Source organism: Scyliorhinus canicula, chromosome 4, assembly GCF_902713615.1.
Source record: "Scyliorhinus canicula chromosome 4, sScyCan1.1, whole genome shotgun sequence".
Taxonomy (NCBI): Eukaryota; Metazoa; Chordata; class Chondrichthyes; order Carcharhiniformes; family Scyliorhinidae; genus Scyliorhinus; species Scyliorhinus canicula.
The window spans coordinates 37437943-37452972 of NC_052149.1; the positions used below are offsets into that span (position 1 = coordinate 37437943).

Genomic DNA, 15030 nt, shown 5'->3' on the forward strand with positions numbered 1-15030 from the left:
ATATCTACAAGGTAATGCAGGAGGTGGAGGAGGCGTCAGTAGAGGAGCTGAAAGTTAAGTGGGAGGGGGAACTGGGGGAACAGATCGAAGACGGGACATGGGCTGATGCCCTGGAGAGGGTTAATTCTTCCTCCTCATGTGCGCGGCTTAGCCTCATCCAATTCAAGGTGCTGCACCGGGCCCACATGTCCGGGTCTAGGATGAGTAGGTTCTTTGGGGGCGAAGACAGGTGTGTCAGGTGTTCGGGGAGTCCAGCGAACCATGCCCATATGTTCTGGGCATGCCCGGCACTGGAGGAGTTCTGGAAGGGGGTGGCGAGGACGGTGTCGAGGGTGGTAGGATCCAGGGTCAAGCCAGGATGGGGTCTCGCGATTTTTGGGGTTGGGGTGGAGCCGGAGTGCAGGAGACGAAAGAGGCCGGTGTGCTGGCCTTTGCGTCCCAAGTAGCCCGGCGGAGGATCTTGCTACAATGGAAGGATGCGAGGCCCCCAAGCGTGGAGACCTGGATCAATGACATGGCGGGTTTTATCAAGCTAGAGAAGGTCAAATTCACCCTGAGAGGATCGGTACAAGGGTTCTTTAGGTGGTGGCAACCTTTCTTCGACTTTCTGGCTCAACGATAGGGTACTGGGACAGCAGCAGCAGCAACCCGGGGGGGGGGGGGGGGGGGGGGGGGGGGGGGGGGAAAGAGAGACACGACGATGACTATGTTTGTTTATTTAATTTTAATTTATTTTTAAGTTCTCTTGTTGTTCACTGGGTTTGGGGGGGTGGGGGGGGATGTGATACATGTGTTGATACGGTCTTGGGGGTGTTACAGTTATTATGGGGTTATTTTGTTGCACTTCATTGTTTGTTGTCATATTTTCTGTAAAAAATTCCAATAAAAATTATTTTTAAAAAAAAAGAAGGCACACAGCATGCTTTCCTTCATCGGAAGGGGTATTGAGTACAAGAGTCGGCAGGTCATGTTACAGTTGTATAGGACTTTGGTTAGGCCACATTTGGAATACTGCGTGCAGTTCTGGTCGCCACATTACCAGACGGATGTGGATGCTTTAGAGAGGGTGCAGAGGAAGTTCATCAGGACGTTGCCTGGTATGGAGGATACTAGCTAAGAAGAAAGGTTGAGTAGATTAGGATTGTTTTCGTTGGAAAGACGGAGGTTGAGGGGGGACCTGATTGAGGTTTACAAAATTATGAGAGGTATGGACAGGGTGGAGAGCAACAAGCTTTTTCCAAGAGTGGGGGTGTCAGTTACAAGAGGTCACGATTTCAAGGTGAGAGGTGGAAGTTTAAGAGAGATGTGCGTGAAAAGTTTTTTTACGCAGAGTGTGGTGGGTGCCTGGAACGCTTTGCCAGTGGAGGTGGTAGAGGCGGGCAAAATAGCATCATTTAAGATGCATCTAGACAGATATATGAACGAGCGGGGAACAGAGGGATGTAGATCCTTGGAAAAAAGGCGACAGGTTTAGATCTGGATCGGCGCAAGCTGGGAGGGCCAAAGGGCCTGCTCCTGTGCTGTAATTGTCTTTGTTAAGTAATGGGGGCAAAGGTGGGAATTAGGTGACAGATTCACCTTAATTGCAATGAATGGTGGAACACGCTGGAGCTACTAAATGATTTATTCTTGTTCCTGTGATTGGCACTGACGTATTTCACCTGAGTGATCAATTATATGATGTTGACAATTGGTAAATTATAATCTTCACACACAAATTTCCAAAAGCATTATGTCCAGAAGCAGCTGCTGACTTTCTAACGTTAGTTGGGATTGTAGCATTGCTGACATTTGGACAGATCCAATTTATTGGCGGGTAAGAAGATTGGGGGAGACATAGGGAACAGATTATTCAGCTGAAGCACATTTCAATAAGCTGCTGGCAATGGGTGCTGCCTGCAGGAAACTTAGAGCCCTCTCAACTCCTCAACACCATAATCATCTCCTCCATCATACTGAAGATCCATGTCCAAGGTAGCTCCACCTTTTGCCCCCTTGGAGAGTGAAGTTATGCAGCACAGAACAAACCACTATGAGCAACAGACACTCGATGAGCTGCATCAGGCAACAGAAAGGTTATCTGAGGAGCCCAATGGTTTTCTCAATAGGGGCTCTAACCAAGGATTAAAACTGGTTGTAGTGCAGATCTGTCAGTCAGCGTGGGTTTCTAACAAAAATCACAAGGGATTGCCTTGAACAAAAGCAGCCAGCTTGACCTGCTGTGAAAGAGCTGAGGGATTGGGGGAGATAGAGGATTGACACAAGATGTAAGTGCCGAGGCAATCTCCACGACAGCAGGCACAGGCCCACATGATGTACTGCTGGTGATCACACACATTGCTGCTTACTAAAGGAGGGGAAACCCATGTAATTAACAGTGGCGGTGTAGAAGGGTTTAATGCATGCAGTTGTTGAGGCTGGTTAGTCCTGCTACCTGAGAAAGCATTAGAACACTACCCTACCACTTGTACAAACCACAAGGAATGTGGTTAAACAATTCAGCCATAGCAAACAATTTTATATAAGCATGAGCTATACACTGACAGATATTGATGTCCTGTGGCAGCTTTGAAGGAGCTGAGGGCAAAAAAGTTCAGGGCTACAAGGAACTGGATTGAAACTAGCAATGCTGTGTTAGCTGTTAGTTGGTTTCAGCAAGTGACATAACTGACAACTTTCCGAGAAAAGCACAGCCTGATATAAACAAATTGTCTCCCAAAAATGTCCAGCTTTTTACCTGAGGATCCCTTTAAATTGGAGAAAATGATATCTCTTCCTGATTTGTGAAACCCATTATATATGGGCAATTTTAAGAACTGTGATTAGTAATCAAAGTGATGTTTGGGTAAAAAAAAAGCCAGTATATGTTCTTAACTTGTATTCTTTACGCTCCTACTGGTTATGGGTGAGTTCTCAATGCCCAAATTGAGGTCCACCTGAAAATTATGGAGTGAAAAATTGGCATTTGCTTTAATAAGATGTTTACACTACCACCCCATTCTTCCCAAAAGACAATGTGGTTGTCAGACAGAAATCACTCCCATTGCCTGAGGGAAGAGAGTGGAATTTAAAGGCCATAAAAAATCCATCATACAATATCACGACATAAAAATGACAAACCCTGTTCCATTTGCTACATCACTCCATCCTATTTTGACCTGTTCTAAATCTAGAGGGAAAACTTTAAATGCCCAAGCAAAATTTTCAGCACAAGCAGCAAATGAAAAACATCTTACCAGCTGAGCACCTTGTTTTTTCAATCGATGATCAGAAAGGTTTACAATCTCAAAAAAAGTTTTGAAGAGATTAAACCCTAAAAAAAGAGAACACCAGGATGAATTTATAGAACTGTTGGTTACTGAGCTAGATTAAATTAGTCAAGACAGACAAGAAATAGGATCAGAAGGAGGCCATTCGGTCCTTCGAGTCTGCTCCTCCATTCATTATGACCATGGCTGATCATCCAACTCAAGGAGAAGTTTATGTGTTGCATGTTACCTATTTTCTTTATTATGAACTTCTACATTGCCTCCTAGTACAAATTTGATGGTTCGGACCTTCAATTGGCCACTTCACAAATGCAAGGAGAAAGAATACCGCACCATTCCCATACAACCCCTTGTTTCATACCTGCATCAGACCAATCACTGATCCACTCAGTAGGGCAGTTATCTTCCATAAGTATTAAGTAATTTAAACTAACTGTTTCTCCATGTTTGGCTCAACTCCTTAAAACAGAACAGTCTTCAAGAAACATAAAATATGGAGTTTGGAAGACGGACAGTGAAAACAAAAACTTGTGTTGGAAATAGCTGCAGGAAATTGAAATTGCTCACGATTAATTTTGAATTTTAATTTTGAAGATCCACTGGCAAAAGCAAAGTCAATAAAAAAGCAGAATATAGCACACAATCTTTCAAAACAGAAGGTGATACTTTAACAAGAACATCTATGATCATGTACTGAAAATGAATGATCCAGGTTTACCTAAACAAAATTTAGACTGCGAACCCCAAGGAACACAAGAATTAGGAGTCGGAGTAGGCCATTTGATCCCTCGAGCCTGCTCCGCCATTTAATAAGATCACGGTTGATCTGACTGTGGTCCCAACTCTACTTTCCCGTTTACCCCTTTAACTATTGAAGCCCTTGTCATTCAATAATCTACCTAATTCAGCCTTAAAAATATTCAACAATCCTGCCTCCACCACTTTCTGAGGAGAGAATTCTACAAACTAACGAATCTCAGAGCAAAGACTGCTCCTCATCTCCATCTTCAATGAGACACCCTTATTTTTAAGTGCATCCCCCTAGTTCTAGTCCCTCTCATAAGGGGAAACATCCTCTGAGCATCCACCATGCAGGTCTCCTCAGGATCTTAATGTTTCAATAAAATCTCATCTCATTCTTTTAACTGCTAATTTAGTGTAGAAACGCATCATACAATGCAAATTATTTGCCGAAAGCGGCCTAGGATAGAAAACATCTTGTTGCTTCACCACCATTCTATGCACAGAGATCCAGAACAAATTAAAGTAAGGCAAAAAAATAGTAAAGGCAGGGTCACGGTAATAACCTTACATTCCATAAACTTCTGTTTCCATACTATGGGAATCTCAGCACACAAAAGTTTTACCTGCCCAATTTCACTCATTTATATCTTCTCATTCCAACCATTTCACAAGAAACAAATCTCTTAGCAACATGGCTATTTGAGCACAAGGTCATCATTAGTAAACTGATGGGCAAATATTTCAAATTACCACCTAATTATAAAGTACTTGTCTACAAAATAACAATTACAACATTTAAAAAAAAAAATTTAGAGTACCCAATTCATTTTTTCCCAATTCAGGGGCAATTTAGCGTGGCCAATCCACCTTGCTTGCACATCTTTTGGGTTGTGGGGGCGAAACCCACGCAAACACAGGGAGAATGTGCAAACTCCACACGGACAGTGACCCAGAGCTGGGATCGAACCTGGGACCTCAACGCTGTGAGGCCACAGTGTTAACCCACTGCGCCACCGTGCTGCCCCTCAATTACAACACTTTAAAGCATTGGCTGTGATGCGTATTCAAACATCCCAAGGATAAAAAATGCTCAAAATGGACGGAAGTTAAATTTGTGCTTCCGATTTAAATTGCCATACATACATACCATTCATAGTGATTTCATAGGGTTCCAGTTTGAGGATTTTCTCCTTAAAAAGCTGTTGTTGAATATCACTCTCCAAGTCTCCATGTCCTTTGGTAAACCATTCAAAACACAACTAAAGAAGGTTTGTACAGAAAAGAGTTATATTTCTCAATCATTGTCTGGTGCTTCATTTGAAAAATACTGAAGTTTACATACAAGTGTATTAATTGATCAATGCAAAGAAAAAGCAAACTTTTAAAATCCCTTTTATAGACCATTTACTGTAACTATCCCTGAATGCAGAAGCAGTGAGAAATGTCAGCTCGACTTCTGGCAAGGATTGACGGTAAAAAGGGGGTTCTAAAGTTAAATGTCAGGTTATTAAAAAGAAGAATATCTAGAGATCTGATAACAGTGCACAGCACATTATATCATGCAGATCAATAAATAATACTAAACATTGTACCTCTCGATCCAGTTCACAAATATCTGATCCAGACACCAGGCACTCCCAAATCTCCTTGGCACGGTTCCAGCCTATGTAAAGACTGGCTTCTTGAAGAAAAAATGCCAGAAACCTCAGATGGGCTTCTAGGTACTGCGGTAAAAACAGAGACATATCACATTGATTTTTGTGGGGGATTTCTGAGTATAATTTGGGTGCCTGTTGCTTACAGCAGCAACACTTTAAAATGCACTTCATTGGCAGCACGGTGACACAGTGATTAGCAATGCTGCCTCACAGCGCCAGCGACCAGGGTTCAATTTCGGCCTTGGGAGACAGTCGATGTGGTGTTTGCACGCTGTCCCTGTGTTTGCATGGGTTTCCTCCCAGAGATGTGCAGATTAGGATTAGCCACGCTAACCTGCCCCTTAGTGCCCAAAGATGTGCAGGTTGAGGTTACAGGAATAGGGCAGGGTAAGTGAGGCTAGGTAGGGTGTTCTTTTGGAGGATCCAAGCAGACTTGATGGACCAAATGTCATCCTTCTGCACTGTAGGGATTCTATAGATTCTACGTAAAGTGTTTCGGGACGTCCGGTGTTGGCGATACCATATAAAGGTATATAAAGGCACCATATAAAGGCACGTCTTTCTATTATATGGCTTTAGGTGCTACACATGGAAAAACTTATATTAACAAATTTTTGAAATTTGGCAAATTGCAAAAGTATAATCGGAAAATGACATTCATATATTGGGAGAAGCAAACAAACTGGTGGATTATGGTTCAATTAGGACTAAAATGTAGCAAAAAGCATTCTAAAGAAAAATATCAGTCAAGCTCCTTTTATAGATGTTAATTAACATCACATCAGCTCACTTTCTGGAAGTTTGTTCTACTAGTACTTAACTTATTGGGATAAACGTTCTAATTTCTAACCTTGCTTGAAACGTGTGAGTTTTCTATCCTCTAATTCTACGCTTGCTATCCAAAATAAATATTATACTTTCTTTTTAGCCATACGTTTCATTACTTTGAAGATCTATATTGCATTTGTCACTTGTGCCTTACTTCACATCTTAGCCTCCTAATAATTCTGGCCACTCTTCACTGAAGCTTTTCTAAAATCTATAACCTTTTTTTTTCAAAAATAAACATCAATTAGCATCTGCAATGAGAAAATATGAATTAAATAAATTCTGATGAAGGGCTACATTGATAACATTAACTTGTCTTTTCTCTTCTCAGGACAGTGAGTCCGGCATTTCTACCATTTTCTGATTTTGCATCAAATTAGAACTCAATATACAATTACCAATTCAAAAACTTGAAAAATCAATTAGGTTAAGCAGAGGAAAAGATAGCTTCTTTTCAGAATATCAAAGCTGAGGGAGAAAACTAAATACTGTATATTTTCAACAGAAGAAACAATAATATTGCCACTTCAAATAAATGAGCTATTTCTTAATCGGGGTTGAACAGATTTTAGAGCTGAAGAATTTTTTAAACAAGATTTTGAAGTTCAAATCAGGAACAATATATTGAGCGATTATTATTAAGAATAATTATTTCAGTCAACAAGCTGTACTTTACTGTCAGGTGAAGATTTTCTATCGGTGTTAACAAGGGTGGCATGCCACACGGCGCCGAGGACCAGGGTTCGACCCTGAGCCCAGGTCACTGTCCGTGTGGTGTTTGCACATTTTCCCTGTGTCTGCATGGGTCTCACCCCCAAAACCCAAAGATGTGCAGGGTAGGTGGATTAGCCAAGTTAATTTGCCCCTTCATTAGAAAAAAATGAATTGTTTACTCTAAATTTATTTTAAAAAACAAGAGTGGCATGGTGGCGCAATGCTGCCTCAACGCCAGGTACCCGGGTTTAATTCCAGCCTTGGGTGGCTGTCTGCATGGGGTTTGCACGTTCTCCCCGTGTTTACATGGGTTTCATCCGGCTGCTCTGGTTTCTTCCCACAGTCGAAAGATGTATAGGTTAGGTGGATTGGCCATGATCTATGTGCGATGTTACAGGGATAGTGCGGGGAGTGGACCACGGTAGAGTACTCTTTCAGACAGTCACTTCAGGCTCGATGGGCCAAATGGCCTCCTTCTGCACTGTAGGGATTCTATGGTTCATTTAAGTGCTTGTGTTGCAAAGATCAGAGTTGAAGTCCAAACAGAAGAACATCTTAATTCAGTACAATGAGAACTAGGAACTGCTAATATGAAAAATGAAACTGCCTGCAGAAAAACAAGACAAGGGCTGCTCCAGATAAAATGATGGCAGCAATTTTGCTAAAGTTTTAACAGGTCCAAAGGAACAGTCTACTTGACAACAGTAGCTTCAATCAAGGCATTATAAACTGACAACAAGCTTGCACTTGTCAATGGTCAAGAACCCGGGTCTCCCAAATTCAAACCTGTATTTACACAATGATTTTTAGTTTAAAGAAACTCCTAAGATCAAACTTGAGAGAGACCAGGTATATTTTGTGATCATTCATTTGGTATGTGAACTAGTTAGTCCAACATATATCAAAATCTATTTACAAATTGAATGCACACATTGTGAATTATCCCTGAAACACTTACATCTTGATGTGTGTATCTCCCATCAACGATCGTCAATCCTATCAGTCCTCCTGCACCAGCTGCAGAAACAGCTAGTCGATGGCAAGCCACAAGGCTACTTGTAACCAGCTTCACTATTTCAAAGTTCTTCTTCAAATCTTGGACAATGCTCTGGAAAAACAGAAACAGAAGCAAAACACTAAAAACCAACCTCATTTTACATGAAATATACAACAATGAAGGGTTATCCTAACCCTAATTTGGGTACTCTCGTCCTTTCAACTGAAGAAATCAAGAGAAAATAAACTAAAGTAGGTTTCCTCTCTTCATAACAGTTGTGTTGGCTTGAGGTGAAATTAGTTTGGGCAATGTTAATCCAAAATCCTAGTAATGAAATATCAGTCAAAAAAGTCATTTGTGAAGCTATGATAGAGGGGACACTCAGAAGAGATACAACCCAGGAATGAAAAATATGAAGGACACAAATTAGCTTAAAAAATCATGGAATCACAGAGTCCCTGCAGTGCAGGAGAAGGGCATTTGGCCCTTCAAGTCCACACTGACCCTCTGAAAGAGCACCCTCTCTAGGCCCACTACCCCATCCTATCCCTGTAACTCCATTACCCTGCCTAACTTTGGACACTAAGGGACAATTTAGCAAGGCCAATCCACTGAACCTGTACATCTTTGGGAGGAAACTGGAGCACCCGGAGGACATTCATGTAGACATGGGGAAGAATGTGCAAACTCGACAGTCACCCAAGGTGGGAATTGAATCCAGGTCCCTGGCACTGTGAGGCTGCAGTGCTAACCACTGTGCCGCCCCAATCAATATTATAACAAATTGGCATGGCTCAAAATGACAAAGTTGATTTGAAGGAATCGTGTCAAAAAATCTAATGCCAAACTCCTGGCATAATCGGTTGGGCAGATCCAAAAATCAAACACCGTTAAAGCTTGCTCACTGATGTCCTTATAAATGAAGCAGCAATTGTTGTCAAAGGAATTAGCAGAAGATGCAGGTGTTCAAATCTGGTTGAATACCCTAACATATTGGTTCCAGTACTATAGTTGCCCAGGAGTTAGAAGTGGTTTTAATTCTTCTAACTTCTTGGGTGCATTCATTATGATGGGCTTTCACTTTTCCTTGATCTTGTAAGTGAGTATTATGGAGTCCAACTCAACAAAAATTCAGATACAAGAATGGGCTGGCACACATTAGGAGCTACCATATCTGCAGATGTACTGGTGGAGTCTAGTTTTCAAAGTTGTGGTGTACCAGTAAAAAACACTTTGTCCAGCCAGAAGCCCCCTGGTGACTGGCTTCGAATGCTATCTGAAGCTGAGCACGATGTACCACAACCCCCAATAACAGTCAAACCCTTCATGTCTATCAATGCACCAGGCTAGCTGGTCTATCAACATCTGCCAAGTACATACAATGATTATTTGACTATGAAGGACTTTGGTATGGAAAGACCATATCAATTCAAATCATTTAATTTCTTTAATAATGCCCTGCACATTTGCTTGATGTAGGTACCAGATTAGCAAGACTACCATGGAAAGATGACAATCTTTCACGGACATAAAACTTACCATGAAGACACCTTGACGCGAAGGAATTCTCGTCATGAAAGGCAACTAAATCCAAGCTCCTTCTTAATTTGTTATCCTACACTGGAACATTGTTGTCAATAAAGAAAGACTAAACTATCTATTGCCCCTTCTTAGCGAGGTGTGAGAGGCTGCAGCCAAAGGTAAGCAACCACCATGTATTGATAGAAAGATAATTTGGACAAATGTTGCTCATCTGTTCCAATCAATATCTTTGAGATTTCCCAGTAAACTATGGAAAGTTACAACTGGGGACACCCAATGGTCAATCCATTATTCAAGATAGTGAGCTAAAAGGTTCTGTTTCCTAGACAAGTCCATAAACATTACGATATCTGCAACACGAAGCAGGAAATTCTTCTAAAATGCTTAGGAAAGACACTGAGGTTTACCACCTCATCCAACACGTGATTGTGCATAGCTATGGTCAAATTCTTAAAACACACATACTAGGGAACAATGATTTATTGCAAAACAAAAACTTGTCTATTGTAAACATTGAAATTTACCTGCAACAGATTTCACCAACGTCAGTGAGATAATTTCATAAACAAAAGTGATGATTTTCCTACAAGGATTCTTAGTTTATCCTTTTTGGTTTCAAGGTATTAGCCCAATATCAGCAGGCAATGAAGGAAATAAATTGAGAGGCTGATGTAGGAAAATTAATGTTTAAAAATTAATTAGTTTAGCTATATGTAATGATCAAGTAATTGACATATATTAATCAATTAACCTAATATTATATCCTATTTGATTGTAATCAGGACCACTGTTTCCACGTGACTGCATCCTCTTACTATGAAAGAGCAACGGCATCTTTACTTGACAAGTGAAATATACCACATGGCCCGAGGCCTGTGCAAAGTTACACTTAAACAAAGTCCGTTGAGGTTGAATGGATATGACTCTGGAACCGTTACCATCCCTAGTAATTAACACTGATCAATTTGTACACTTTACTCAAGACTCAAAGGCCTATTGTGTGGTGATGACAGCTAAGAGATTTAAAGCCTTTAGGCCTGTGTCTTAAAATAGTTCAGTCTTTTAACCAGTAGCCTTGCTTTAAAAAACAGTCACTTTCTCACAAGTTACATAACAAACCCACATATTGCTTTGGTTCTGTAAGGTCAAGAATTAAGCTACAATTAGTTCTGCAAGCAGTTTTGTCTCTTGTTACTTATGAACATACATCAACTAAATGCATCCCACTGCATTTTTTAAGTGCATCTTGCGACCTGATCTTTACACATTGTCTTAAAATGCACTGATTTTATACGTGGGGCGGGATTCTCCGAACCTCGCCGGGCCAGAGAATTGCCGGGGGGGGGGGGGGGTTTTGAATCCCCCCTCTCACTTCCCCCTGCCGGGTTCTCCACCGCCGGTTTTTCGGCGGGGGCAGGCATCGTGTCCCGCTGGTCGGGGGCCGTCGGCATTGCCTGCCGCCCCCCCCCCCCCCAGGTAATTCTCCGTTCTGCGATGGGCTGAGTTGCCACCCGTTTTCAGCCAGTCCCGCCGGCGTAAATCAAACAAGGTCCTTACCGGCAGGACCTGGCTCTGCGGGCAGCCTGCAGAGTCCTGGGGGAGGGGGGGGATCTGGCCCCGAGGGGGGTCCCCTTGGTGGCCTGGCCCACCGAGGTGCGGGCGGGCCTGTGCCGTGCGGGCAATCTTTCCCTCCGCGCCAGCCTCTTTAACAGTCCGCCATGGCCGGCACGGAGAAGAATCCCCCTGTGCATGCGCTGGGATCATGCCAGAACACGCTGGCGCTCACGTGAATGCGCCAACTCAGGCCGGCCGGCCAGCCAGAGGCCCTTCGATGCCTGTTGGCGCGGCGCCAATCCTGCCGGCGCTGGCCTAGCCCCTGAAGGTGTGGAAGGTTCTGCACCTTCCAGGCGGCCCGACGCCGGAGTGGTTCACGCCACTCCTCGGCGCCGGTATGGCCCGCCCTGCCGGATAGTGGAGAATCCCAGCCATGATTTGTGTAAATATTATTTTTGAAGTAACCTGTAATTTCTGTATTAATTTTATGGCCGTGTGCAACTTCGTACTCTTTTGCATTTTTTAATTAACTTGTGCCAAGCGTCAACAGTCACAATAGAACGCAACACCAGTGAAGTAATCCTTTCAGCAAAATTACTGATAAACATCTTATCTTAATGAGAATTCTACAGGACATCCAATATTGATACCCATATATCAATTAGGCATTTGGGATGATGAGCCCAGAAGTTAAAGATCAGTACTTGACGCCACGTGCTCTCTTATCTCATATAAGCAGACAAAGAAACTATCTTAAAAATGTCCTGTTATTTTAGTAGAGAGCCATATTTAATAAAATGACAGAAAAACACTACAACGAGAAAGACTGCTTCACAGGTAACTGACACCGTCACCAGTCAGGAGGTAACACAGTGACACGTGTAGCTGACTACTCCCTCAAGAAACCAGAGACTGATCACGCACCACCAAAACTAATCAAAGACTGATCATACACTGCCCAAATCAGAATTCAGAAAAGCCACTGATCATGAGGATGGGCTATGTATCAGAAAGGATTAATAATCACAAACTTCCAGCAACAAGGCAAGCAGAGTGGGAAGAAGAGGAATTGAAGAAGTTGCAAAGCGAGACTTGATGCCTGCTATGAACAGAAGAACAGTCGAAGAGGGGAACCAACACACATGTCAACCGTGTCCAAGGTCGAACCAGGGTTAAGACCCTTATAAATCCAGGAGTCACTGTTCAACTTTGTTAAATATTACTCTTTGTTACTTAATAAACATTTCCTGAATTATATGACCAAAGTATCTCGTATTACCTGAATGGTTAAAGTCTCAAAAGGACAAATTAATAAAGTAAAAACTCTCAGTCTAGATACCCCATAAACTCTGAAAAATGTATACGGGTCTTTTTAAAAAAAAAACAATTTTAGAGTACCCAGTTCTTTTTTCCAATTAAGGGGCAATTCAGCGTGGCCAATTCACCTACCCTGCACATTTTTTTGGGGGTTGTGGGGGTGAGACCCACACAGACATGAGGAGAATCTGCAAACTCCACACGGACAGTGACCCGGCATCGGGATCAAACATGGGTCCTCAGCGCTGATGTATATGGGTCTTAGTAGGCACAACCGCAAATTAGGGCTATAATATCCCAGTTCTAATTCTTTTAATTGGATTGGTTAAGGCTCCATAATGCCAGGATTTCACAAGAATTGCATGGGGAACAATAGAAAATAAGAACGGTGATTTTCTGAAGCGCTCGGGTGGAACAATGTGATGAATCCATGCTGCAGTCATGTCCAGGATTCTCTAGTTCAATTGTCTTGTTTGAGCTAACCTCACGTGTTAGGCTTTGTGCAAATGACTGCATTTACTATCATATATCTCCAGTTTATTATTCCAATATTTTACAGAGTTCAGGAAAGAATCCGTGAGCTTAGTCAGTTGAGAAACTAATTGCTAAAATATTTGCAGAAAATATTTTTTACTTCAGGAGCATGATTGCCAAATTATGAAGTTACATCTGACATGCATGTCAATCCAAGTATGGTCCTCTGAAAATCAATGTAGGAACCAGGTATTACAGTTATAATGTTAAAATATCCAAAGAATATTGGACTGGGATTAAATCTTACACGTTAATATTGTACACTAAGGGCAGCATGGTGGCGCAGTGGGTTAGCACTGCGGCCTCACAGCGCCGAGGTCCCAGGTTCGATCCTCGCTCTGGGTCACTGTCTGTGTGGAGTTTACACATTCTCCCCATGTTTGCATGGGTTTTTCGCCCACAACCCAAAAATATGCAAGCTAGGTGGATTGGCCACACTATGAATTGGAAAATATGAGTTCGGTACTCTAAATTTGATTTTTTTTACAAATATTGTACACTAATTGAAAAGCTCTGAAATCCTGGAATGTTTATTTCAACTGAGAAAAATTCTTAAAGCGTTACAGTTCAGCAATCCTTTGAGTAGAAGAGGAATTTTACTGCTTCAGTCAACTGCAGTGCTGAGCTGGAGGTTACTTAGTCGCTTGTTAGTAACTTGTCTGCCAGACTTCTTTTCTCTTATAGGATTGAAGGTCCAGGACCCTTGGGTTCCTCCATCTAATGCAGAGACCATTATAGATTTCTGATCAAAATCAGTTCTTTTTACCTTATCTTGTTTCTGACAGCTCTGTTTGATGAAGGACCTGGTAATCTCATGAAGCTGACGCAAAGCTGGAACCACCCAAACTGGCTGCTGGCTATTTTGCTGGGAAGACTGAGAAGAAAAAGCACAATTTGAAACAATAGCAAAGCCAAAACATTTCTACTGCAATTTGAACAATACTACATATTTAAAACACTTACAGATCTATCTAGCTCTGGTTAATTGGATAAATAGGAGGTAAATATCGCAGGTGAAATCATAGTTACCATCCAGTGTTTGCAACAGCATGCATCAATGGTAAATAGCAGCTTGACTGACCACATTAAGGCACCCATTGAAAATAAAATTATCTACTGCGCACACAGAAGACATATATAATTAAAACAGCATTACACATTTCAGTTATCAAAACAATAGCAAGGGTGTGGCGAATATTATCACAGGCTTCAAACGGCTCCTTAAACCAAGTTGATCTGCGAATCCCTATTAGCTCATGGAGACATTTGAACGCCACACTATCTGATCTTTCTCAACCATTTTTTTTGCAAAACAAAAACTTGAAAAAGTAAAATTTTTATTTTTATTTGAATGAGCACTGATGGCTTATTTGAGAGCTTTAAATTACGAAACTAGACATTGCAAAAGTGACAGTTTAACATTAGCCAAGTTACTAATCCAACAGTACTTCAGTCTCTTCAAAGCAGCTGTAATCGCCAATTCACGCCACCAGTTCTTAGCTTTTCAAATGCAAAACAAGTGCAGAAACAAACCTATGTCTGTGTTTTTCTCCATATAGATCATACTGATTAATGTTGCTCCCTTGCTTATTCCCCAAACCTTAATATTCCTCTTTGTCAAAAAAATATTTTCCTTTTAAATAGGCTTTATTAGACTTTATTATTTGCTTAAACAGCTTGTGGTCAAATATTCCACATTCAAATATTCCTTAAGGTAGTCTAATCCACCAAATTGTTAGGCATATGGGGAATCAAATTCATAAACTTCCAGCAAGGTTGGGTTAGAAGGTTGGGTTGGACAATGGAGTATAACTGGACTGAAGTACACAGGCATAATTCCACCCTCATGTTGTTATACCTTCTTCTACAGCCC

The 15030-nt window shown here is 41.7% G+C and overlaps 1 protein-coding gene across 3 annotated transcripts in view; it reads right to left on the minus strand.

Moving 5' to 3' along the window:
• usp24 (ubiquitin specific peptidase 24) overlaps nucleotides 1-15030 on the minus strand; it is a 200945-nt gene that overhangs the window by 107925 nt on the left and 77990 nt on the right. For all 3 annotated transcript variants that reach the window (XR_005460306.1, XM_038794055.1, XM_038794056.1), the window contains exons 16-20: nucleotides 13924-14031; nucleotides 8172-8321; nucleotides 5606-5737; nucleotides 5161-5272; nucleotides 3237-3313 (exon numbers count right to left, since the gene is read on the minus strand). Coding sequence is in view for 2 of the 3 variants with exons in the window: in XM_038794055.1 (XP_038649983.1) it covers nucleotides 3237-3313; nucleotides 5161-5272; nucleotides 5606-5737; nucleotides 8172-8321; nucleotides 13924-14031 (579 nt within the window). In the remaining variant the exon portion in view is untranslated. The remainder of the gene's footprint in view (nucleotides 1-3236; nucleotides 3314-5160; nucleotides 5273-5605; nucleotides 5738-8171; nucleotides 8322-13923; nucleotides 14032-15030) is intronic.